General features: G+C 39.6%; 1 protein-coding gene across 4 annotated transcripts in view; it reads left to right on the forward strand.

Moving 5' to 3' along the window:
• LOC137655693 (synaptic vesicle glycoprotein 2B-like) overlaps positions 1 to 26,772 on the forward strand; it is a 132,862-nt gene that overhangs the window by 105,416 nt on the left and 674 nt on the right. For all 4 annotated transcript variants that reach the window (XM_068389664.1, XM_068389665.1, XM_068389663.1 and 1 more), the window contains 3 exons: positions 5,813 to 5,972; positions 9,350 to 9,477; positions 24,224 to 26,772. The exon at positions 24,224 to 26,772 is cut by the window's right edge and continues 674 nt beyond it. In XM_068389664.1, coding sequence (XP_068245765.1) covers positions 5,813 to 5,972; positions 9,350 to 9,477; positions 24,224 to 24,279 — 344 coding nt within the window. In that variant the 3' untranslated portion in view covers positions 24,280 to 26,772. The remainder of the gene's footprint in view (positions 1 to 5,812; positions 5,973 to 9,349; positions 9,478 to 24,223) is intronic.

A 26,772-nucleotide genomic window follows, 5' to 3' on the forward strand; every position in this document is an offset into this window, starting at 1 on the left:
CCCTCACTGAGATAACCTAGCTTTTCTCGGACTTGGTTCCTGTAGATGAGAAAGTGCTGTTCTCCCTCCTTCTGATATTCCCTTGAGGACTCTGTCATTTGGAGAGGAGCCTTAAGCTGCTTAGCCTCCTATGGACTTTAATTAAAGCATAACATGCTTCCAGGGATGGTAAATGGTTCCGCTTCAGTCGCTAACCCCGTCTGTTGCCACACCTGCTCCCATAGACCCTAATGGGCTTTGTTGCAAGACAAGCAGTCCAAGCTTAGTCCTTGATAGAGGATTTTTTACGGAGAAGAACCTTCTAGCCAACAACCTTCCTACCGGTTGGTTGTACGCCCTGTTGACGCTGAGGTATCCTACTCACGTCCGCCAGTTGAGATGGTTCCTCCACCGGTGCGACCCAGTGTGGGTTGCCAGTCGCACGTTGACGTTAAGCGACTCTCGGAGGTGGTTGTGGACGTTCAGTGCGTCACTAGGAAGACGTTCAACAACCAGCAGAGGTGACTTGTTGTGACGCAGTGCGGCAACCTCAGCAACCCGGTAGGGGGTTGTCTGCACAACCCAGACAGTCTAGACAGTTTCGGGTTGTCGTTGTACTTCCTCGCGTCCCCATGGTTGACAGTTCACAGACTGTGCAGCAGTACCATGATCTTGTGTCCGGCTCCGTCACGCATCCACCAGTGCGACCGGATTCAGCGAGTCAGACGTTGCCCACTCCGTTGCCGTTTCCTCATCAGTTTCGGATGAGGAACCCTCTGATGAGGACATGGCTGAACAAGACGATCAACCCCCAGCCCTGCTATCCATCCAGAAGATGCTGAAGAAGGAACACGGCCCTGTCAGGCTGTGGATGAGTCTGGTTAGGACACTGTCATCCGTGGTTCAATTGGTGTCACTTGGAAGACTACACCTCCGTCCTCTTCGGTATCATCTAGCTCTTCACTGGAAAAGGACAAGACGCTAGAAGCGGTCTCGATCCCGGTTTCCGGAAAGATAAGTCTGGTCTGATTTGGTGAAAGGACTTTATCAACCTTTGATAGGGTCTTCCCCTGACTGTTCAGACTCCCAACCACGTTCTCTTCTCAGACGCATCGGACGTAGGCTGGGGTGCGACCTTAGGCGGTAGGGAATGCTCGGGATTATGGAACTCGAGTCTAAGGACAATGCATTTCAACTGCAAGAAGCTTCTGGCAGTACGTCTGACCTGGAAAAGCTTCAGGTCTCTCCTTCAAGGCAAAGTGGTGGAGGTGAACACGGTCAACTCCCTGCTTTGATGTACATCTCCTAGCAAGGAGGGACCTACTCTCTGACATGGTACGAGTTCGCAAGTGACCACCTCTCCTGTTCAACAGGTCTAGACTTTTCACTAGTAACGAGTTTCATCCAAGGCAACTTGAATGTCTTAGCAGATTGTCTCAGTAGGAAGGGACAATAATTCCAACATATTGGACCCTCCACAAGGATGTATGCAAGAGACTTTGGGTCACCTGGGGCCAGCCAACCATAGATCTCTTCGCAACCTCGATGTCCAAGAGGCTCCCAATACTTTGCTCACCTATCCCGGACCCAGCAGTAGCTCTTATAGATGCCTTTCTACTAGATTGGTCTCATCTAGATCTATATGCATTCCCTCCGTTCTAGATTGTCAACAAGGTACTGCAGAAGTTCGCCTCTCACGAAGGGACAAAGTTGACGCTAGTTGCTTCCCTCTGGCCCGCGAGAGAATAACTTACCGAGGTACTTCGATGGCTAGTAGACGTTCCCAGAACACTTCCCCTAAGGGTGGACCTGCTACGTCTGCCACGCGTAAAGAAGGTACTCCAAGGCCTCCACGCTCTTCGTCTGACTGCCTTCAGAATATCGAAAGACTCTCGAGAACTAGAGGTTTTTCGAAGGAGGCAACCAGAGCGATTGCTAGAGCAAGGAGAACATCCACCCTTAGAGTCTACCAATCGAAGTGGGAAATCTTCCGAAACTGGTGCAAGTCAGTATCCGTATCCTCGACCAGTACCTCTGTAACTCAAATAGCTGACTTCCTCTTATATCTGAGGAAAGAGCGATCTCTTTCAGCTCCCACTATCAAGGGTTACAGAAGCATGTTGGCATCAGTCTTCCGTCACAGAGGCTTAGATCTTTCCAACAATAAAGATCTACAGGACCTCCTTAAGTCTTTTGAGACCACGAAGGAGCGTCGTTTGGTTACACCTGGTTGGAATTTAGACGTGGTTCTAAGATTCCTTATGTCAGACAGGTTCGAACCACTTCAATCAGCCTCCCTGAAAGATCTCACCTTTAAGACTCTTTTCCTGATATGCTTAACCACAGCTAAAAGAGTCAGTGAGATTCATGCCTTCAGCAAGAACATCGGATTCTCATCCGAAACGGCTACATGTTCTACATCTTGGTTTTCTAGCCAAACACGAGCTGCCTTCTCGGCCTTGACCAATATCGTTCGATATTCCAAACTTATCGTATGGTTGGAAATGAACTAGAAAGAGTATTATGTCCTGTAAGAGCTCTTAAGTTCTATTTTAAAAACCTTTACGAGGCCCGTCTGAAGCTTTATGGTGTTCAGTTAAGAATCCATCTTTGCCTATGTCAGAGAATTCTTTATCCTATTTTATCAGACTGTTAATACGAGAAGCTCATTCCCTTCTGAATGAGGAAGACCAAGCTTGGCTGAAGGTAAGGACACACGAAGTTAGAGCTGTCACAACTTCCGTGGCCTTTAAACAAAATAGATCTCTGCAAAATATATTCGACGCAACCTATTGGAAAAGCAAATCAGTGTTCGCGTCTTTTATCTTAAGAATGTCCAGTCTCTTTACGAGAACTGCTACACTCTGGGACCATTCGTAGCAACGAGTGCAGTAGTGGTGGGGGCTCCACCACTACAATTCCCTAATTCCAGAACCTTTTCAATCTTTCTCTTGAAATATTTTTGGGTTGTCCGGAAGGCTAAGAAGCCTTTCGCATCCTACTTGATTTGGCGGGTGGTCAAAATCATTTCTTGAGAAGCGCCTAGATTAGAGGTTTTGATGAGGACCTTTAGTATGGGTTGCAACCCTTCATACTTCAGCTCCTAGGAGTCGCTCAGCATCCTATGAGGATCGCGAGGCTCAGTAAGGAAGACGTACTTAAAAAGGCAGAGTAATTGTTCAAGTCGTCTTCCTTACCAGGTACTTATTTATTTTATGCTTGTTATTTTGAATAACTGCTAAAATGAAATACGGAATACTTAGCTCATAATGTCAACTTGTAATGCTGGTCTCTACCCACCCCCCTGGGTGTGAATCAGCTATATGATCATCGGGTAAGTTTGATATTGAAAAATGTTATTTTCCTTAGTAAAATAAATTTTTGAATATACTTACCCGATGATCATAAATTAGAGGACCCACCCTTCCTCCCCAATAGAGAACCAGTGGGACAGAGGAGAAAATTGGTTCTTTGTTGACATCGAGTACTTGAGTACCTACTTGACAGATGGCGCTGTTGATGTACACCCCCACCTGTATAGCGATCGCTGGCGTATTCCGCCCGTAGGTTTTTTCTGTCGGGCAGCAGGGATGCAGCTATATGATCATCGGGTAAGTATATTCAAAAATTTATTTTACTAAGGAAAATAACATTTTTGTGCTAAAAGACATAAACCTTCAAATCCTGTTCACTCTAATATATAGTTTTGCTGTGTACAGAACACCATGTAGGCTACAGGACTCATTCACAGTCATCAAAAACTCTAATTGATCAGATAAACAAATGGCAGAGTGTATCTAATTGGTGGCTAAGTAGGTGTGTGATAAAGGTAATTTGTGTAAGAAGAAGAGATTCATTTTTCGGGCGATAATTTGTAGCACAGCTGAGGTTGTTTGGGAACTGGAGTGTAAGGGCTGAAATTTCTGGGCTTGAATAAAAAATTGATTCTTTTAATGGAATGATTCTTTAATTTTATGCAGTATTCCATTATTGCTTTGTATATATTAGTTTATAATGTATCCTTTTTTTAACTTTTAACTTTGGTTATGAGTGTTTAAACTACCCTAACCTATTCTACTTTATTGCTTAGTCAACCGTTCTCTGCTCATGTTTTTGAAGGTAATAAAATTAGTTTATAAATTGGTTTATCTGATTTTTATTAACACAGTGCAAAAGAGAATTGAATCCTTTAAATAAGCTTAGACTCCTTCTGTTTCCCTCCCTTTACCCTGAGACTATGGTCTAAGGATCACATAGTTCAAGATTATGCTTTAATTCCTGTTTGATTCATTAAACGCTTACTTGGAGAGCTTAGCAGGAAGGTCGGGTCGTGACTGCTAGTGTATTCCCAGTTCTGTGACTGTTTCCGAACTAAGCACTCAAGATCAACCCTATTTCTCCATATTGCATGACAGATAAATGTGCTGCTACCAATTAGATTAGTACAGTTTTTGGCTCAGGGGAACATTATGTTGTCCTATGAACAATTTTGCAATGATTTATGACTTGCTTATATGGAATCACTAACACATTCAGACTAGACAAGTAAACTATCTAGACTTACATTTTCATTTTGTAATGCCTCTCTTCCCATACGAATGTGCCACTTTTGATCATATTATTTTCTGGTTTTAGAATGTTCTGTTGGCAAATGAATTATTCTTTGGAGATCAGTTATTTACTTTTAAGACTTCACTCACACATTTATATTTTAAAACTGCTCTTTTATTTAATAAGTATTCTAGTCTTCTGTTTCTGAACTCTTTCTTCCCAAATGAATGAGTTGCAGTGATCCAATTACAGTGTCTGGTTTGGCAAACATTCAGTTTGCAAATAAAGACTTCTGTTCTGATCAGTCCATTATTTTCAAGGATTCACTTACACATAGTTGACAATTATTCCATTAGTTTGGGATAAATTAGCGAGGTGAATTTAGGTGTTATAACTAGCTCTTATACTTGCAGTTCTAATTCTTTCATTCAAGGGACTGATTTTGAGCAAAATTTCATTGTCAGTGTGATGGATAATGCCTCTAGGAATGTGGTGGCTTTAGTGTTTATGAAATCTGAAATGTCATTTTCATTTTCTCTGTAGTCCAGAGAATTATGTAAAGGCTTATAAATTCTATTTTGGGATATTTACTATTTTCAACGTGTAAATTAGATGTGTGGATAGAAATACCTAATGAATAGGCAGATTTAAAGTAGCTTTTGGAGGAAATAGATTTACTTTAGTAAAAGTATTTCTTTCAATAGATATTAAAGTTTTGATTTGATATTTACTTTGGTTCTTTGTTGCCTAGGAGTTATGGTAGAGGTATAGAAAGTAGTTTTAATGAAATACAGTATTTTAAAGACATATTGAATTTTTCAATTCACTTCACTGCCATTCCAGTCTGGTCCTCTATATTCATTAATAAATAAAGAATAATTATACAGCTGAGAAATGTAATGTAAGTGAAGCGATTATACAGAAAATGGAGGTTTGTAAAAAAGTAAATACAAAAAGCAAAAGTGTATTGCTGAAATCATGTTTCAAGATCAGATAACTTTTGGCATGTGATTGAGAAGGGGCAAGTTCTTAATCTAGGCAATTATTCAGAACAGTAGTACTGTAGATCTGTAACATAACAAAACCCAGTAAGAGTATCCAGTATCCAGAAAATTATAGCAAAATGTGTTGTGGGAAACTTAGACCAAATGCTTCTACCATTCTGTGACTGTAAGACTGTCCTTCCAAAGTGCCCCTGGAATGCATAAATAAATTATGTATGTTTCTATTTATTAAACAAAAATTATTTTTTCGTAATACTCATGTTTTACTTTTTTTCCAGTATTCAGCATGGTTCTGTCTGGACTTGCAGCCTTTGGAATATACTTTGTCAAATCCTCAACTGATAACTTAATTTTGGGTTGTGTTTTTGGGGCAGTATCTACAATGGGATTCAATGCTTTGGATTGTCTTGGAGCAGAGCTTTTCCCAACTCATCTACGGTATTTATATTAGGTTTATGTCATATATTACTTGATTCTGATATTAGCTAAAAGGCTCCTTTCTATGTATCATCAAGTATTAGTTGGCTTCTGAAGTCTATTTACAGCATAAGAAAATTGAAATGAAGGGGAGGAAGTAATAGAAATTTATGTTTAAATGAATATGTGGTATTCGAGCCATGTAGCCTAGCACTGGGACCTGGCAGGTGATGCAATTATGAGCAGTGCACTATGATATAAGATATATTTGTGAGTGAAGTAGGTACAGGTATGCCCTATCCTCAGTCAGTTTAAGGCAATGACAACCTCTCAGACTATTTAAACTTTTAGAACAGGAACTAATAGTATCCAAAATGCTTTTATATCATCGGTGATTTAAAAAGATCCTACCTTCAAATAATGAAATGCTATTAATTCCAGTATCAGCTTCATGACCATAAAATATCGATAGAAAATATAGCTAAAGATCTGACACTGAAGATGGTCTTCCTCCTTACCTTGGCCACAGTGAAATAAGTATGTAAACTTTACAGCATTCTGTATGTTACTAGTCATACAGAGGAAGGAAGAAGGTCTCCTTTTCCTTCATTCCTGAGTTTGTTGCAAAGATTCAGAACCCTGCCGTTCAGGCCCTCAGGTTTGATTCCTTCTCCTTCCTTGAAGCTGATTATTTGCTTCTTTGTTCTGTGAGGGCACTGCATTGCAACCTAAAGAGAATTCGGCCATTTAGGCCACAGCTACAAACCCTCTTTATTAGCATGAGTAGGATTAAAAAGAAAAGATCTCCAGAAATACCATATCCTAGTTTAGAGAAACCTTTAGAAAAGCTTGTTCTCCTTCAGTTTAGGATCTGGTAGAACCTGCTCAAGTTTACACTCACAGAGTCAGAGGGGTTGGTTCTATGTTAGTCTGTAGGAAGATTACATCAGTGTTGTAAGTTTTTAGGGTGGGAATCTTGAAATGCCAGACAACCTTTACCACTCACTATCTGCGAGAGTATAACCTGCTTTGCAGATTGTGTAACAAACTTAGCTCCTTCACAGAACAAGAAGCATCTCATCTAAGATAGTGGTCGCAACATAAATTTAGGATGAGAAGTAAGAATATTTAGCCTTTTCCTCTTTTCCCTTTCTTGGTGTGCAGCCTTCGTTCTGTTATTTGCTGGATTTGACATAGATGCAGGTAAGCTTTTGTACTGAGCAATTTTTCTTAACAAGTAGATATAGAAGTATCTTCTTATGGAGGATGGACATGAATATTTACGACCCATTACTTTTATTTTACCTTACATTTCAGACATCATATCGTAAGATATACTGTAGGTTCTTCTGTGACTGTATGTCTTTCAACAGAAACCTTGCTTATTACCCAAAAATTCTTTCTAAGGTTAATATGTCGATAGGAATAAAATAGGAGTAAACTTTTTCTCACCTCTCCAGGTCTAAGTGTTAAGACATCCCAGGATTTTAAACCAGCCAGATTGGGTATAGGGACTTCCTCCCTCCTAAGAATGAATGAGGGTTTGTATATGCATAGGAACAAATCACAATTTTTTAAAGTATTTGTATTTTTATTAGCTATACAAAGCCAAGTCTTTTAAGTTGTACTGCACACAGTGTTGGCAAGGGTGTTTGTCTTCCCTGCCACAGGCCAGTAACCACCGACACCTAGTTATAGATTTTAACAGTCGTGTTCCAACTTGGCTGAAATCATACTCCTATTAAAGACACAGGTTTGTATAGCGATGAAAAACACAAATTAATTTTAATAAAAAAGGTTTATTATTCCAAGTATTTAGTATTAGGCTACTCATTCAAGAAAAGTTAAATTAAACTTATATTAATCGATAAATCTGAAATTTTCTAAAGAAATTTACCTTTAACTCAGTCTGCATCGTATAAATTATGGTCTATTATTATTATTATCATTATTTTCTAAGCTACAACCCTAGTTGGAAAAGCATGATGCTCCAACAGTGAAAAAAGATCAGTGAAGAAAGGAAACAAGGAAAAATAGAAAATTTTAAGAACTATAACATTAAAATAAAAAATATTTATTAAATAAACCATAAAAACTTGAAAAAAAAAAACAGGAGGAAGAGAAATTATATAGAATAGTGTGCCCAAGTGTACCCTCAAGCAAGAGAACTCTAACCCAAAACAGTGGAAGGCCATGGTACACAGGCTATGGCACTACCAAAGACTAGAGAACAATGGTTTGATTTTGTAGTGTCCTTCTCCTAGAAGGGGCTTACCATAGCTAAAGAGTCTCTCTTACCCTTACCAAGAGGAAAGTGGCCAAAGTAACCAACCCTTATACATATACCCTCTGAGGATACCTACTGGTAATGATAACCTAAAGCCATTTCTTTTATCTAAAATCATGTTTGTCCCCAACTTAGGACCATGCATTGGAATACTTCCTAAATTGTTTGTCCTTAAACCAAAATAGTAAGTTAAAAAAAAAATATATATATATATATATATATATATATACTGTATATATATATATATATATATATATATATATATATATATATATATATATATATATATATATATATATATATGTATATATATATATAAAAGAAAATCTACTAAAAATCAACTACCTCATGACCCCCTGTTGTCACTGAGCCAAGGCCACAACATTTACTAAAATTAAACTTGAACTTTCTCGAATAATGATTAGTAAATTTAAAATGGCAACATCACTTTGTTGCATTTAAAATTGTCTCCATTGATAAATTCTTGTTGAGAGTTCATAGTAGTATCTCCTGCCATAATAACAAATCTTCCACTTTGAAACCAGGTAAAAATATTCGAACAGGCTTGTTATGAATATCTTCAGTAATATTCTTCAAAATGTACATAACATTAATTAAAAGTGGCCTTGTAGGTTTACATATGCCACCAAACAGATTAATTAATGTACTCTAATTTGTTTAGCCTTTGTTATTGATTTCTCTGACTTATAGCCATCTGAAAGCTGTAAATTGTAACAATTTTTCTCAACCTTTCTTTCAATGCCTTCTCCACAATTTTAATCCAATGTTCTCTTCAGTGTAATGAATTCTCTTTTCTTTTTTATTTAGTTTGTCTTGAAATTAACTTTTCTTTATAAGGTTTAGAATGTAAGACGTGAATATTCGAGAATGAGTTATATGAACACTGAGTTAAATTGCACTACAAACCTGAAATAACAGATATTAATGACATCAAATTAGACAACAGCTATAAAACTTAGCAGTGTAGCCAAATGTAACAAAAACATTTAGTTTTAATACGTTTTCTTTTTGTTATGCCTTTTTTTCATATATTTCAATGAACTTTAAATTTGAGAAATGTAAAAAGACTAACTTAACGATTTCTTTTCAGATCAACTGCATTAGCAGTAACCTTACTTTCTGCAAGAATAGGGGCAATAGTAGGCAACCTTGTATTTGGAGCCTTAATTGATGTACATTGTGCTATTCCAATGTTTTTGGTGGCTATTCTTTTGATTGGTAAGTTGTAGTATTTTAAAGTGTATTATATCAGTAATCTTACCAAATAAACATATTACTGCTACATGCTTTGAAGAGTGAACATCTGTGACAAATCATAAAAAATCAATGATGCGATTAGGCTTTCAGCTAACTCTTAAATGAGATAGAAGCATCACCCCATCTTGTGTCCCTTCTATTTTACAGGCTGTGAATGCAAGAGTCTGTGTTCCACTTAAGAGTGGGGCAATCTTACAGAAGAGTTGCTTCTGTTTTGACACGCACACCAGACAAACATTACAGTCTTTATGTAGCTAGTTACTCATTTTTTTTTCTACATTTTGATTGAACATTATCTTAGTTTTACTCATAATCATTTTCACTCCTACATTTCTGTTTTCTCTATTCAAATATTCTATCATCTTTTGTAATTTCTCCCATGATTCACTATAGAGAGCTTTTTTCAATATTAAACTTAGCCGGTGATTATAATAGCTGCAACTCTGTTGCTCGACAGAAAACTCTAAGGTAAAATTCGCCAGCGATCGCTACACAGGTTGCGGGTGTGCCCAACAGCGCCATCTGTCGTCCAGATACCCAGTACTCAATGTAAACAAAGAACTAAATTTTCTCTCTGTCGTGCTACCGACAAGACGTACTTATTCGCTGTTGCTAACTGGATTTGTTTTCACAACTAATTGGGGAAGTACACTATTCTAGTTTTGAGCTTTCGTTGTGCAGGCTTTCTCTTCGCAATTCCTTGAACTCTTTTTGATTACGGATTCTTTGTTGATGACTTTTTGATAGTTTTTGAATTCCCCTTTGACCAATTCAAAATGGCTGACCCTTCACAAGTCCCAAAATTTAGGAAGTGCAATGCTAGGGACTGTTCAAGGCGTCTTCCGAAGGCCTCTATCGACCCTCACACTGTTTGTTCCAATTGTCGGGATAAAACCTGTCAATTGGAAGATCGATGTGAGGAGTGCGTTGGGCTTTCGGAATTCGATTTTATCGAATTCCAAAAGTATACACGTAGGCTAGAGAGAGATAGAGTTAGGAGAAGTTCCTCTCGTTCTGTTGACATTTCCTCTCCTCATGCCCCACAACCTATTCCTTCCCCTGTAGTGGTTGCTCCTAATCCCCCTTCTGGCACTCAGGAACCTTCGATGGCTGATATGATGCGTGCCATCCAAGCTCTGGGTGAGAGAGTTGAGTCCCTGGCTAGTGACCGTAATCAGCTCGTGGCGGATGTGAAGGAGCTGAAGTGTAAAACTGCAGTGGGAAGTGTTAAAGTGAGTGATAGTGTTGTGGATAGTGTTGCGCTTGAGGGTTCGTCTGTTCGTGCCTGTCGTCCTCCTAGTCCGGGACCTCTTGCAAGCTCCCAAGTCCAGAGGAGAAGCAATGTCGTACGACAAATGGGTTCGAGAGGCTTTAATCAGCGAACAGACGTTCCCTCCGTGGTATCGGGCGTATCTACCCAAGATCGCCCCTGCCTAACAAAGACGAGAGAGCCCATTTATACCTCGTCTTCGGAAGGTGTTTCTCGAAAGAAACCATGGACCAAGGTCTCACGACCGTTAAAGCGCAAGTCGGTCCCTTCCGCGCAAGTCCAACGGCCCAGTTGTAGCCACTGGGTCAGTTCGGACTCGCTGCAGTCATCCGATGACTGCTCACCTCCTAAGAGAGGCAAAGCGGTACCGCTTCAGACTGTTACACCGTCTGTCGCCGCACCTGCTCTTGTAGACCCTAAGTGGTCGTTACTGCAAGACATGCAGTCTCAACTAACGTCGCTTATGCAGGACTTTCGTGCGGAGAAGGTTGCTGCCGCACCAGCTAGTGCAGCTCCTTGCCTACAACCACCCACACGATCGGTTGTGCGTCCTGGGGACGCTGAGGTAACCTTCTCACGCACTCCAGTTGAGAGAGTTCCGCCACCCATGCGTTCCAGTGGGATCTGCCAGCCGCATGTTGACGTTCAGCGACGCACGGAGGTATCCGTTGACGTTCGGGAGGTTCAACAACCGTCAGAGTTGTTTTGTTTTGACGCGGTGCGTCAACCTCCGCAACCCAGTGTGGTTGCCACTGCTCACCCACATCGGTCTAGACAGTCTGGAGTAGACGCTGTGCGTCCCCGCGCTGCTATGGTTGTTGCCAGCTCACAGACTGGGCAACAGTTCCATGACGTTGCGTCCGGCTCAGTCACGCATGCACCCGTGCGGCCGGACTCAGCCAACCAGCCGTTACCCACTCCGTTGCCGTTCCCTCATCAGTTATCGGATGAGGGACTTTCTGATGATGATGGTGCTGCACATGAAGATGAACCGCACTCAGAACTGGACGAGCCTAAGTCTACGCAACCCTCTTTGGACTTTAGGAAAGTTTTGGCCCTGTTCAAAGAGATGTTTCCGGACCAGTTTGTGTCTGTAGCTCCGCGTTCGCCTCCGTCAGAGTTTGTGTTAGGCATGCCGTCAACCACTCCTGCCTTTACTAGACTCGTCCTCGCACGCTCGTCCAAGAGAGCTTTGCGAGTGATTGGAGAATGGCTGCAGTCCAAAAAGAGTTTAGGGAAGACAGCTTTTACGTTTCCCCCTGCTAGACTCTCTTCTAGATCGAGCGTCTGGTATGCCACGGGAGAAGTTCTCGGCTTGGGAGTTCCTGCCTCTGCCCAGGGCGACTTCTCAAGTCTTGTAGACTCTCCCCGTCGCCTAGCCATGAGACGCTCGAAGATATGTTGGTCATCTTCGGACCTGGACCACCTTTTGAAAGGGATATTTAGAGCCTTCGAGGTATTTAACTTCTTAGACTGGTGTCTAGGAGCTCTAAGCAGAAAGATCTCTCCGACGGAGAAGGAGACTTCCTTGCTCATTATGTCCTGCATGGACAAGGCCGTACGTGATGGGTCTAATGAGCTTGCTGCATCCTTTGTGTCCGGAGTCCTTAAGAAGCGTGAAAACCTGTGTTCATTCCTTTCAGCTGGAGTTACACCATGCCAGAGATCCGAACTTCTGTTTGCTCCTCTTTCTAAGTGCCTTTTTCCAGAGGACCTAATTAAGGAGATTGCCGCTTCTTTGATACAGAAGGATACTCACGATCTTGTTGCGTCCTCTGCTCGCAAAGCCACCCCTTTGCCTACCTTGTCAGCTAGACCAAGGATGGACACTCCAGCGTCCCGTTTTATTCCGCCCTTTCGTGGCAGAGCCTCCAGCAGAGGAGGTGCTCGTGCCGAAGGGAGACGTGGAAAGAAGAAAGGAACCAAGTCCTTTAAGGGCAGAGTCTGACTGCCAGCTTCTTCAGACAGCAGTGGGAGCCAGACTCAAGAACTTCTGGCAGACCTGGGAAAAGAGAGGCGCAGATGCACAATCTGTGAAGTTGCTCAGAGAGGGGTACAAGATCCCGTTTGTACGAAAACCCCCTCTAGCAACGTCCCCCATCGATCTCTCTCCCAGGTACAGAGAGGAAGACGAGACGAGCATTGAAACAGGAAGTGTCTCTCTTACTAGAGAAGGGAGCGGTAGTCAAAGTCCTGGACCATCAAACCCCAGGATTCTACAACCGTCTCTTCTTGGTGTCCAAGAAGACAGGAGGGTGGAGGCCGGTGCTAGACGTCAGTGCGCTGAATGTCTTTGTCACAAAGCAGACGTTCTCCATGGAGACCACAAAGTCGGTTCTAGCAGCGGTCAGAAGGGAAGACTGGATGGTCTCGTTAGACCTAAGGGACGCCTACTTCCACGTCCCCATCCACCCGGACTCCCAACCTTTTCTGAGATTCATTTTCGAAAAGGTTGTCTACCAGTTTCAAGCCCTGTGCTTTGGCCTAAGCACAGCTCCTCTTGTGTTTACGAGGCTGATGAGGAATGTAGCCAAATTCCTTCATTTAGCGGACATCCGAGCCTCCCTCTATTTGGACGACTGGCTTCTCAGAGCTTCTTCCAGTCGTCGCTGTCTGAAGGATCTAAAGTGGACTCTAGATCTGACCAAGGAATTGGGTCTCCTTGTCAATATGGAAAAGTCACAAGTGGTCCCATCCCAAACTATTGTGTATTTAGGGATGGAGATTCACAGTCTAGCTTTTCGGGCTTTTCCGTCGGCCCCCAGAACAAGCCAAGCCCAGTTATGCATCCAGAACATGCTGAAGAAGGAACGATGTTCAGTCAGGAAGTGGATGAGTCTGATAGGGACGCTATCATCCCTGGAACAGTTCGTAGCATTAGGAAGACTACACCTCCGTCCTCTTCAATATCACCTAGCATTTCACTGGAAAAAGGACAAGACGCTAGAAGCGGTCTCGATCCCCATTTCCGAGAAGATGAAGTCTTGCCTGACATGGTGGAAGGACAGTATCAGCCTCAGAGAGGGTCTGCCCCTGGTTGTTCAGACTCCCAACCACGTTCTCTTCTCGGACGCATCGGACGTAGGCTGGGGCGCGACATTAGACGGTCGGGAATGCTCGGGAATATGGAACTCGAGTCAAAGGACAATGCATATCAACTGCAAGGAGCTACTGGCAGTACATCTGGCCTTGAAAAGCTTCAGGTCTCTCCTTCAAGGCAAAGTGGTGGAGGTGAACTCGGACAACACCACGGCTTTGGCGTACATCTCCAAGCAAGGAGGGACCCACTCACTGATGTTGTACGAGATCGCAAGGGACCTCCTCACCTGGTCAAAAGGTCTAAACATATCGCTAGTTACGAGGTTCATCCAAGGCAACTTGAATGTCATGGCAGATTGTCTCAGTCGGAAGGGACAAATTCTTCCAACAGAATGGACCCTCCACAAGGATGTATGCAAGAGTCTTTGGGCCACCTGGGGCCAGCCGACCATAGATCTCTTCGCAACCTCGATGACCAAGAGGCTCCCAATATATTGCTCACCAATCCCGGACCCAGCAGCAGTTCATATAGATGCCTTTCTCCTAGATTGGTCACATCTAGATCTATATGCATTCCCTCCGTTCAAGATTGTCAACAAGGTACTGCAGAAGTTCGCCTCTCACGAAGGGACAAGGTTGACGCTAGTTGCTCCCCTCTGGCCCGCGAGAGAATGGTTCACCGAGGTACTTCGATGGCTAGTAGACGTTCCCAGAACGCTTCCCCTAAGGGTAGACCTTCTACGTCAGCCACACGTAAAGAAGGTACACCAAGGCCTCCACGCTCTTCGTCTGACTGCCTTCAGACTATCGAAAGACTCTCGAGAGCTAGAGGCTTTTCGAAGGAGGCAGCCAGAGCGATTGCTAGAGCAAGGAGAACATCCACCCTTAGAGTCTACCAATCGAAGTGGGAAGTCTTCCGAAACTGGTGCAAGTCAGTATCCGTATCCTCGACCAGTACCTCTGTAACTTAAATAGCTGACTTCCTCTTATATCTGAGGAAAGAACGATCTCTTTCAGCTCCCACTATCAAGGGTTACAGAAGCATGTTGGCATCAGTCTTCCGTCACAGAGGCTTAGATCTTTCCAACAATAAAGATCTACAGGACCTCCTTAAGTCTTTTGAGACCACGAAGGAGCGTCGTTTGGTTACACCTGGTTGGAATTTAGACGTGGTACTTAGATTCCTCATATCAGACAGGTTCGAGCCGCTACAATCAGCCTCCCTGAAAGATCTCACCTTAAAGACTCTTTTCCTGGTTTGCTTAGCCACAGCTAAAAGAGTCAGTGAGATTCATGCCTTCAGCAAGAACATCGGTTTCTCATCTGAAACGGCTACATGTTCTCTACAACTTGGTTTTCTAGCCAAAAACGAGCTGCCTTCTCGACCTTGGCCAAAATCGTTCGATATTCCAAGCTTATCGAATATGGTTGGAAATGAACTAGAAAGAGTCTTATGCCCTGTGAGAGCTCTTAAGTTCTATTTAAAACGAACTAAACCTTTACGAGGCCCGTCTGAAGCTTTATGGTGTTCAGTTAAGAAACCATCTTTGCCTATGTCAAAGAATGCTTTATCCTATTTTATCAGACTTAATACGAGAAGCTCATTCCCATCTGAATGAGGAAGACCAAGCTTTGCTGAGGGTAAGGACACACGAAGTTAGAGCTGTCGCAACTTCCGTGGCCTTTAAACAAAATAGATCTCTGCGAAGTATAATGGACGCTACCTATTGGAGAAGCAAGTCAGTGTTCGCGTCTTTTTATCTTAAGGATGTCCAGTCTCTTTACGAGGACTGCTACACTCTGGGACCATTCGTAGCAGCGAGTGCAGTAGTGGGTGAGGGCTCAACCACTACAATTCCCTAATTCCATAACCTTTTTAATCTTTCTCTTGAAATGTTTTTTATTGTTGTTTTTGGGTTGTCCGGAAGGCTAAGAAGCCTTTCGCATCCTGGTTGATTTGGCGGGTGGTCAAAGTCATTTCTTGAGAAGCGCCTAGATTAGAGGTTTTGATGAGGTCCTGTTGTATGGGTTGCAACCCTTGATACTTCAGATCCTAGGGGTCGATCAGCATCCTGAGAGGATCGCGAGGCTCCGTAAGGAAGACGTACTTAAAAAGGCAGAGTAATTGTTCAAGTCGACTTCCTTACCAGGTACCTATTTATTTTGTTTTTGTTATTTTGATAACTTCTAAAATGAAATAAAAATTCTTAGCTCATAATAATGTAAACATATAATGCTGGTCTCTACCCACCCCTCTGGGTGTGAATCAGCTATTATAATCACCGGCTAAGTTTAATATTGAAAAATGTTATTTTTATAATAAAATAAATTTTTGAATATACTTACCCGGTGATTATAAATTAAAGGACCCTCCCTTCCTCCCCAATAGAGACGCAGTGGAACGAGGAGAAAATTGAGTTCTTTGTTTACATTGAGTACTGGGTATCTGGACGACAGATGGCGCTGTTGGGCACACCCGCAACCTGTGTAGCGATCGCTGGCGAATTTTACCTTAGAGTTTTCTGTCGAGCAACAGAGTTGCAGCTATTATAATCACCGGGTAAGTATATTCAAAAATTTATTTTATTATAAAAATAACATTTTAATCTACGAATCTTAAGTTATTAAGGTATTCCTCATAAGGTTAATTCCTTCATTTTCCCATTGTAAATTTTTAAAAACTTCTTCTAAGCACGCTGTGAATAATTTAGGAGATGGTGTCTCCCTATCTAACTCATTTCTCAATCAGAATTTTCTTACTATCTTTATGAAGCTTTAAGATTGATGTACAGTATATCCCATATAGATAATCTTCAAGTGTGCTAACATGAGATTCATCTACTCCTTATCTTTGAAGGGCCTTTATTACTACTCAAGTTTTGACAAAATGAAAAGCTTTCTCATAGTCTATAAATACTATACGTAGTGGTGTCATACTCTGTTGATTTTTCCATTAGCTGCTTAATTTCATGGATGTGGTCAGTTGTTGAATACCCACTTCTAAAGTCTACCTGCTCTCTTGGTTGATTAAGGTTTAGCTGTCTTTCTATTCAGCCTAATATTAGCTTGAAAATATTTTATGTATTACTGAGAGGAAACTTATTGGGGATTAATTTTTTAGGTGATAAAAGGAATAACTTTCCTCATAGAAATAATGAAACTCCGGGGTCGGTACCAAAAGTAACAATAGGAGAAGTAAAGAAAGCATTAAAAGGCATGAAAAGAGGCAAAGCAGCTGGAGAAAATGGCCGAACTAAATATATATATATATATATATATATATATATATATATATATATATATATATATATATATATATATATATATATATATATATATATATATATATATATATATATATATATATATATATATATATATATATATATACATGTGCATGAGTGTTGTAATTCAAGAGGTATTAGTTTGTTAAGCGTAGTTGGAAAAGTGTATGGTAGAGTATTGATTAATAGGATCAAGGATAAAACAGAGAATGCAATCTTAGAAATACAGGGTGGTTTTAGAAGAGGTAGGGGTTGTATGAATCAGATTTTTACAGTTAGGCAGATATGCGAGAAATATTTAGCAAAAAGTAATGAGGTGTATGTTGCGTTTATGGATCTGGAGAAAGCGTATGATAGAGTTGATAGGGAAGCAATGTGGAATGTGATGAGGTTATATGGAGTTGGTGGAAGGTTGTTGCAAGCAGTGAAAAGTTTCTACAAAGGTAGTAAAGCATGTGTTAGGATAGGAAATGAAGTGAGTGATTGGTTTCCGGTGAGAGTGGGGCTGAGGCAGGGATGTGTGATATTGCCGTGGTTGTTTAACTTTTATGTTGATGGAGTGGTTAGAGAGGTGAATGCTCGAGTGCTTGGACAAGGATTAAAACTGGTAGACGAGAATGACCATGAATGGGAGGTAAATCAGTTGTTGTTTGCGGATGATACTGTACTGGTTGCAGACACAGAAGAGAAGCTTGGACGATTAGTGACAGAATTTGGAAGAGTGTGTGAGAGAAGGAAGTTGAGAGTTAATGTGGGTAAGAGTAAGGTTATGAGATGTACGAGAAGGGAAGGTGGTGCAAGGTTGAATGTCATGTTGAATGGAGAGTTACTTGAGGAGGTGGATCAGTTTAAGTACTTGGGGTCTGTTGTTGCAGCAAATGGTGGAGTGGAAGCAGATGTACGTCAGAGAGTGAATGAAGGTTGCAAAGTGTTGGGGGCAGTTAAGGGAGTAGTAAAAAATAGAGGGTTGGGCATGAATGTAAAGAGAGTTCTATATGAGAAAGTGATTGTACCAACTGTGATGTATGGATCGGAGTTGTGGGGAATGAAAGTGATGGAGAGACAGAAATTGAATGTGTTTGAGATGAAGTGTCTAAGGAGTATGGCTGGTGTATCTCGAGTAGATAGGGTTAGGAACGAAGTGGTGAGAGTGAGAACGGGTGTAAGAAATGAGTTAGCAGCTAGAGTAGATATGAATGTGTTGAGGTGGTTTGGCCATGTTGAGAGAATGGAAAATGGATGTCTGCTAAAGAAGGTGATGAATGCAAGAGTTGATGGGAGAAGTACTAGAGGAAGGCCAAGGTTTGGGTGGCTGGATGGAGTGAAGGAAGCTCTGGGTGATAGGAGGATAGATGTGAGCGAGGCAAGAGAGCGTGCTAGAAAAAGGAATGAATGGCGAGCGATTGTGACGCAGTTCCGGTAGGCCCTGCTGCTGCCTCCGATGCCTTAGATGACCGCGGAGGTAGCAGCAGTAGGGGATTCAGCATTATGAAGCTTCATCTGTGGTGGATAATGTGGGAGGGTGGGCTGTGACACCCTAGCAGTACCAGCTGAACTCGGTTGAGTCCCTTGTTAGGCTGGGAGAACGTAGAGAGTAGAGGTCCCCTTTTTGTTTTTGTTTCTTTGTTGATGTCGCCTACCCCCCAAAATTGGGGGAAGTGCCATGGTATATGTATATATATATATATATATATATATATATATATATATATATATATATATATATATATATATATATATATATATATATATATATATATATATATATATATATATACAGTGAACCCTCGTTTATCGCGGTAGATAGGTTCCAGACCCGGCCGCGATAGGTGAAATTCCGCGAAGTAGTGACATCATATTTACCTATTTATTTAACATGTATATTCGGACTTTTAAAACCTTCCCTTGTACGTAGTACTGTTAACAAACCACCCTTTAATGTACAGAACACTTAATGCATGTACTACAGCACCCTAAACTAAAACAGGCACAAATATTAAAGGCGATTTTATATCATGTGTTTCCTAAACACCTAAAAAGCACGATAAAAAATGGCAACCAATGTTTTGTTTACGTTCATCTCTGATCATAATGAAGAAACAAACTCATTTAGTGTACACATATATGTATAGGTTAGTTTTTGCATCGATTATATTGATTATACAGTATGTTGATTTTTTTATTACCAATGTTTTACTTTATTTTTCTTAGGACTTCCAAATGAAATGTTTTTCTTTATGACGCCGCCTGAAACGACAGCATCATAAAGTACTGTACGCTCAGTAAACAACCACGCTCAGAACAAACAAGGCATTTAACGCGCATGATGATAGTGATAAATAATGATACAGTACAGTATTTACAGTAAAAGCATTTACAAAATATGTTACCTTACAAATATAATTTACCGTATCTATATAAAATCATACAGTACTGTACAGTACATATTGTACGTAGCAAAGCAGGAAAACAATTTACGAGAGAGAGAGAGAGAGAGAGAGAGAGAGAGAGAGAGAGAGAGAGAGAGAGAGAGAGATTGTTTTACGTACGTACTGTAAATGTAAATTTTAAAAAAAAAAAATCAATTTACGAGAGAGAGAGAGAGAGAGAGAGAGAGAGAGAGAGAGAGAGAGAGATTATTTTACGTACGTAAATGTAAATTTTAAACAAAAAAAATATGATAGGTTACAACATGTAGACTTTTAAAACCTTCCCTTTAACTTAATAAAACAGGCACAAATACAGTATTAGAATGTGAGAATATTAAAGTAAAAAATAAAGATTGTTACTGTACTCACCACGAAAGAAGTTGAAGAAAAACTTGAATGATGATGGCGATGAATTTGCTGCACAGTAGAAATGATGATGATGAAGCTGATGATGTGTTCTACTGTGCAGCCAAGTAGTATTTTACGCTCTTCAGACGGAGGTGTCTTTTCCTGGGACACCTCTTCAACTTCTTCCTGGGAAACTTCTTCAATTTCTTCCGAAGGCGTACTAGCAGGAGGAACTGGCTCTTTTTTGCGAGGCTGGAAGAACATTGTGATCGGAAGTTGTTGCCGCTGCTTCTTTTTTCGATCTAAGAGCATCTTGTAGGGAGTCATTATGTCATCAACCTTGTTGCAGTATTGCATCGACCGAACCATATCCTCGTCCCACTCTTGCAACATTTCTTTCAACTCCTTCGCATGGTTGCAGGCCTTGGCAAGCCATTCTAATGTTAAGCCCGTTTCTTCGACATTTTCTTGGGTCTCTTCCTGGGTTTCACTCTCTTCTTCGCTTGCCGATTTCGTCAGGTCTTCGAGGTCTGCGTCAGTTAGGGGCTGGGAATGGCAGTCCAACAACTCGTCGACGTCTTCAGTCGTCATGTCGCCAAACCCGTCACCTCCAATTATGGCAGCCAACTGCACAGATTTGCGTATTGCAGAGTGTTGGATTTCAGCAGGTGTAAATCCCTCGTCGTCGTAAACAATCTGGGGCCACAACTTCTTCCAGCTCGCATTCACGGTTGCAGGTTTCATCTCTTGCAGTGCCTTCTGAATATTCTGCAGGCACGTGGCTATGGTGTACTGCCGCCAGTACGCCTTCAAGTTAAAATCTTCATTCTCATGATCTTGGGCAGCATCCACACACGCAACGAGGTCCGCCAAGGTGTTCTTCGTGTAGAGGGCCTTGAACGCCCTGATAACCCCCTGGTCCATCGGTTGAATTAATGACGTGGTGTTGGGTGGCAGGAACTCAACCTGAATGCCCTCATGCGACAGGTCAGTTGCGTGTCCACCAGCGTTATCCATAAGGAGAAGGATCTTGAATGGCAAGCCCTTCTCTAAGAGATATTTGCTGACTTGCGGGATAAAACACTGATGGAAGGTCAGCATCTTCGTAATCCATGCTTTTTGATTATGCATCCAGTACACGGGAAGGAGATTCTTATTTTTATTTTTCAAAGCGCGAGGATTTTTCGACTTATAAATAAGCCCCGGCTTTAGCAAAAATCCAGCAGCATTGCCACACATCACGAGGGTAACGCGATCCTTGAATGCTTTAAAGCCAGAGGCTTTGGCTTCCTCTTTGAACAGGAAAGTTCGCGACGGCATTCTCTTCCAAAACAAGCCGGTCTCATCCATATTAAAGACTTGTTCCGGCTTGTATCCACCTTCGGCGATAATATTCTTGAATGTCTGGTTCGCGTAAGTTTCAGCAGCGGCAGTGTCAGCCGAAGCAGCCTCGCCATGCAGGGAAACTCTTTTCAGGGCGAAGCGTTTCTGAAACTTCGCGAACCATCCTTTGCTGGCGGAAAAACGTTGTTTCTGAGGCTGGGAATCAGTGGATGTCCCTGGTTGAGGATCATCTGCATCATCATCTTCTTCAGCATGGTTCCCGTCGTCGTCTTGAGGTTCCTTTGCAGCAAAATTCTCATACAAGCTCAAAGCCTTTGTTCGGATGGTGTTCGTATCCAAGGCTATGTTCTTCTTCCGGCAGTCGGCAATCCACACAGCTAAAGCACCTTCCATGCGTACGATCGTTTTATTACGCGTTGTAACGACTCGCTTCGCTGATCTGCTAAAGGTGATTGCAGCCGTCTTTCTAATGTTCGCCTCGTCCTTCTTGATATAGCGAACAGTAGATTCGTTGATCCCAAAATGGCGCGCAGCGGACACGTAACTTCTACCATCTTTTAACATATCGAGAAGCGTAACCTTCTCAGCAATCGTCATCATCCTTCGGTGGCGTTTAGGCTCACTACCAGCCTTAGTAGAAGCAGAACGCTTGGGAGGCATTGTATAGTAGGATTTGACAAAAAGTTCAACTTAAAAAGGTCGCACACAGCACAGATTAAACTTCACAAACTTAAGAACGTCTACTCAGCGATACGCGGGAACAGAGAGTGGACGACCCGGGCCCGCGAGAACCTAGATGCTGGAAGCTGGAGATGATGGCAAAACACCAATCACAGGCTAGATAACAAAACTTGAGTTCTGATTCGTCATCTATCAGCGCTTGAACCAATCACAACCCGTCTTACAGTATATGATGCGTAGGTTACCAACTCATACAAGATACCCCGCGCATACCGTACGTACAGTATTAATAATAATAATAATAAATAATGATAATAATACAGTACAGTACTGTAATAATAATAATAATAATAATGATAATAATAATAACAATCATAATTTTATTAACAACAACAACAATAATAATAATAATAATAACAATAATAATAATAGCTTTACGTATGCTACAGTATTTTATTCTTTTGTAGGATGTGTGTGTGTCTCTCTCTCTCTCTCTCTCTCTCTCTCTCTCTCTCTCTCTCTCTCTCTCTCTCTCTCTCTCTCTCTCTCTCTCTCTCTCGTACGCTTATTCGAAATGTGATTTTTGCAACAAAGAATAATATTGGATGCAGTACTACGTACGTATACATACAAAAGATTCATGGAAAAGAAGCACATCCATTACATTTGTAGTACGTACAGTAGTAGCCATCAGCAGCCTTACACCATTCTAATATTGTATGACTGCATCTGATTTGCGTTTCATGTTCGATTTAATTTTACTACGTACTGTATACAGTACTGAATTATCGTATGATAATAATACAGTAATAATAATAATAATAATGATAATAATAATAACAATAATAATTTTATTAACAACAACAACAATAATAATAATAATAACAATAATAATACACGTAATAGCTTTACGTATGCTATTTTATTCTTTTGTAGGATGTGTCTCTCTCTCTCTCTCTCTATCTCTCTCTCTCTCGTACGCTTATTCGAAATATGATTTTTGCAACAAAGAATATTATTGGATGCAGTACTACGTACGTATACATACAAAAGAATCATGGAAAAGATGCACATCCATTACATTTGTAGTATAGTAGCCATCAGCAGCCTTACACCATTCTAATATGGTATGACTGCATCAGATTTGCGTTTCATGTTCGATTTAATTTTACTACGTACTGTATACAGTACTGTATTATCGTATGATCACATTCTCTTTTCGTGTTTTATTTCTTTCTGTGGTGAATTATATATCATATGTAATGCAATGAACAATCAGTAAGAGCAGATATTACTAATTACAGTATTAATGGAATTACAGGTAACAAAATATCGTATTTGGGGGTCTTCAGATTTCGCGGTATTTTCGAAATTTCCGGAAAATCCGCGATATGTATATATATATGGGTTATGGAAAAACCCGCGAAGTGGTGAATCCGCGATGGTCGAACCGCGAAGTAGCGAGGGTTCACTGTATATATATATATATATATATATATATATATATATATATATATATATATATATATATATATATATATAAATATATATATATATATATAAATATATATATATATATATATATATATATATAAGATTTATTTTCTACAAGCAATCATGATGCTAACTACCTCATTCTCCACTTTGCTCTCCTTCTCTTGCAATCTGAAGGATTTGACAAAAAAAACATAAAGGTATAAAAAATTCATCCTTCACACAAATGTATAAATCTGAATTGTTGATTTTCGCTTGGGAACCTCTTATTTTCACTCGCTTCTTGGTAAATGGCATGTGAGTGGCTGGGTAGTGATTTTTCAGGATAGGTGTTGGTGATTGCCAGCGAAAATGAGAAAATTTTATTAATCTATTATTTTTGAGATTATCAAATTGGCACTTGCAGTTTATAGCCTTTTTTTATCCTAACGTAAATACGGTATTGAAAATCACTTTGTTTAAAAGTCCTGTTGATTTACAAAAAAATGCTTCCCTTCTATCCCCTTTTATTGAAGCTGGTTTGGACTATGCAGTTTTCAGTACTAGAGGTGCTCATGGACCTAGATGCCTATTCAGGAAAGAAGAAAGAGTAATACTTTCTCAGTGAAGTATTTGGAGATGGCTCTTTCAATTCCATTGGAAATAAAATAAAAAGTATAAAAGGCATCATTCTTTGGTTTCCTTATCAATTGAGTCATGTTGGGATGGATTAAAGGATGATTATTTGCCATGTTTTATGTTGCTTAGCAATATAGATGATGATGTTCTGCAAAGAGACTATATTGAAAATTTCTTAACTGTCTTTTCTTTTTTTTCAGGTGGTGGTCTACTTGGATTACTTCTGCCAAATACAACAAGAGTTGCATTGAAATGAATAGCTTTATCTTAATCAAATTTATTTTATGTTTAATATGGGACCTAAGTATTGCTTATGATAATTGTTGGTAAACAAGTGACATTCCAAGCTTCCTTCTAGAAGTCTTTTGTATCTTAAGTTATTTATTTTATTCAAATCCGACACGCATGAGGAAAAAAACTCCCAGTTTTAGTAAGTTGGACAAGCACAGTGGTTTTTAAACTTACTACTGTAAAATGGTTATTTTTGTAGGTTGCAGTTGTTTTAAGAGAATTTTTATTTAATAGTCTTTCTCTTAATTATTAATTTTTATCAGACTCATTTATGTGAAGTAATATTGTTTCCAAGTATTTTTTTTTCAGAATTTCATAACAACCAGTTCTTGAAGCTGATTAGTTTGCAATAGTTTTACAGGCTTGGTCAATTTGTATTTCCTTTTAGTTTCACTAATTTTTATAATGTTTTTACCAATTTGCAATAAAGATTTTGATGATTATTGCAATAATATTTGTATATATGTATGTATGTGTGTATTTATATGTATATATGCATGTATGTATGTATATGCAGTAAAACTTCATTTGCTAATTCCCTAACTGCTGATTTGCCTATCCACTTTTAAACTATTGATACTATACTGTATTATAGGAATTGTATACACTGAAAATTCAGTTAACTGCAGCCACTGAACTGAAAACAGCGTGCAAAATTTTAAAATTACTTGTGCAAAGACTAAAAGATTTCCCTCATTCTACCCTCTTTTCTTCTTCATTTTTCATTTCTGTTATTCACATACATTTAATGCTAATATCACTCTAGTTTGCCCCTTATACCCGCATTCCCCTCATTTTGCATAATGCAAAATCAAACCATTGTTCTCCAGTCTTGGGTGGTGCCAGAGTCTCTGTACCATGGTCTTCCACTGTCTTGAGGTAGAATTCTCTTGCTCAATGGTACACTCAGGCACTCTTTTTTTATCTTACTTCTTTTCCTCTTGCTTTTTATGTTTTTATAGTTTATATGTATGAAATATTTATTTGTTGTTGATACTGTTCTTTAGATATTTTAATTGTTTATTATTTCTCTTGAAGTTTGTTTCCTAGTTCCCTTTCCTCACAAGGCTATTTTTCCCCTGTTGGGGCCCTTGGGCTTGTAGTATCTTGATTTTCCAACTAGAGTTGTAGCTTGGTTAGTGATAATAATTATGATAATGCTTATTCCATGATAACCTCGTTTCCTTTCTTATTCCTCGTTATCCTTATTCCCTTTTATTCTATATTTCCTGGTATATTCTATCGTTATTAATTGTATTTGATGCCAATGGCTAAAACTTTACTCCCATTTTCCCCTCTTTTCTATTTAATTTTCATTTCTGTTATTCATGCGTTTTCACTGTTCTTCACTTCTGTATACAGTATGTCTATTCCTTATATGCTTATTCCATATCCTCACTCCCTTTCTTATTTCCCTTTATATTCTATCTTCATTAATTTTATTCAATTTAGATCTTTTATAGGCAAATTTAACAAATAGAATTTTATATAAATTTTTACCAGTATTTTACCTAAAAAAATTATTTTTACACTTTTCATAAATCCCATCATACATTACTTGACGTAGAAAGATTTGGTTATTTGACGAAGAAATGATTTTCTATAACTTTCTTATTTGTTATAAAAAATCTTTTATTTTTGTAAAAGCAATCTCTTCTTAGATATCAAAGCAGGAAATAATAAAACATGTACAGTTCTACTCATAAAAACTTTTAATTTATGATTAAACAGTAAGAAAAAAAGGTTTGATATATAAAGAAAAATATTGACTTTAATTTCTATACAGAAAATTTTTATTTTGTAGAGTTGATCACATTTCATGTTATCATACTTCAAAGAGTTTTCTTTTAAAAAAAATTAAGCACTATTTTTTTTCAACAAATACGAAAGTTATAAAATTTTCAGAAATTTTATTCTATTTCTAGCTTCAATATTTCTCAACCTTAGATAACAATTATTTACGTTTATGACAAAATATGAACTATTAAGTTTCTATGACTTTAACTTTTATTTCAGAGAGAGAATACCAAAATATTTTAATATTATTGTTCACACATTACAGTAACTTTTATACCTATTATATAATTATATGCAAAACATTGTTTTACAGCCTTTTTTAACCATTTTCATTAATAACATCTTTATATTTTAGGTATTATATGACATGAGAGCCAAATAGTTAGCAGGTGTTGAAGAAATTATAGTGTATATTTGGTTTTTCATCACTTTTATTATTACAGTGATACCTCTGGATACGAAAGTTTCTGCTTACGAAAAATTCAGGGTACGAAAAGCAATACGAAGATTTTTATGCCCCAGTATACGAAAAAAATTTCAGGATACGAAAAGCTTACGAGATCCCAACTCGTCGCCGAGAGTAATTTTGAAAAGTTTCAACTTTTTTGTTAATTAACTGTACCTTTTTTTTCAGGGTATCAACCCTTAATTTAGGTGTACA

This window comes from Palaemon carinicauda, chromosome 16 (genome assembly GCF_036898095.1).
Source record: "Palaemon carinicauda isolate YSFRI2023 chromosome 16, ASM3689809v2, whole genome shotgun sequence".
NCBI classification, from domain to species: Eukaryota; Metazoa; Arthropoda; class Malacostraca; order Decapoda; family Palaemonidae; genus Palaemon; species Palaemon carinicauda.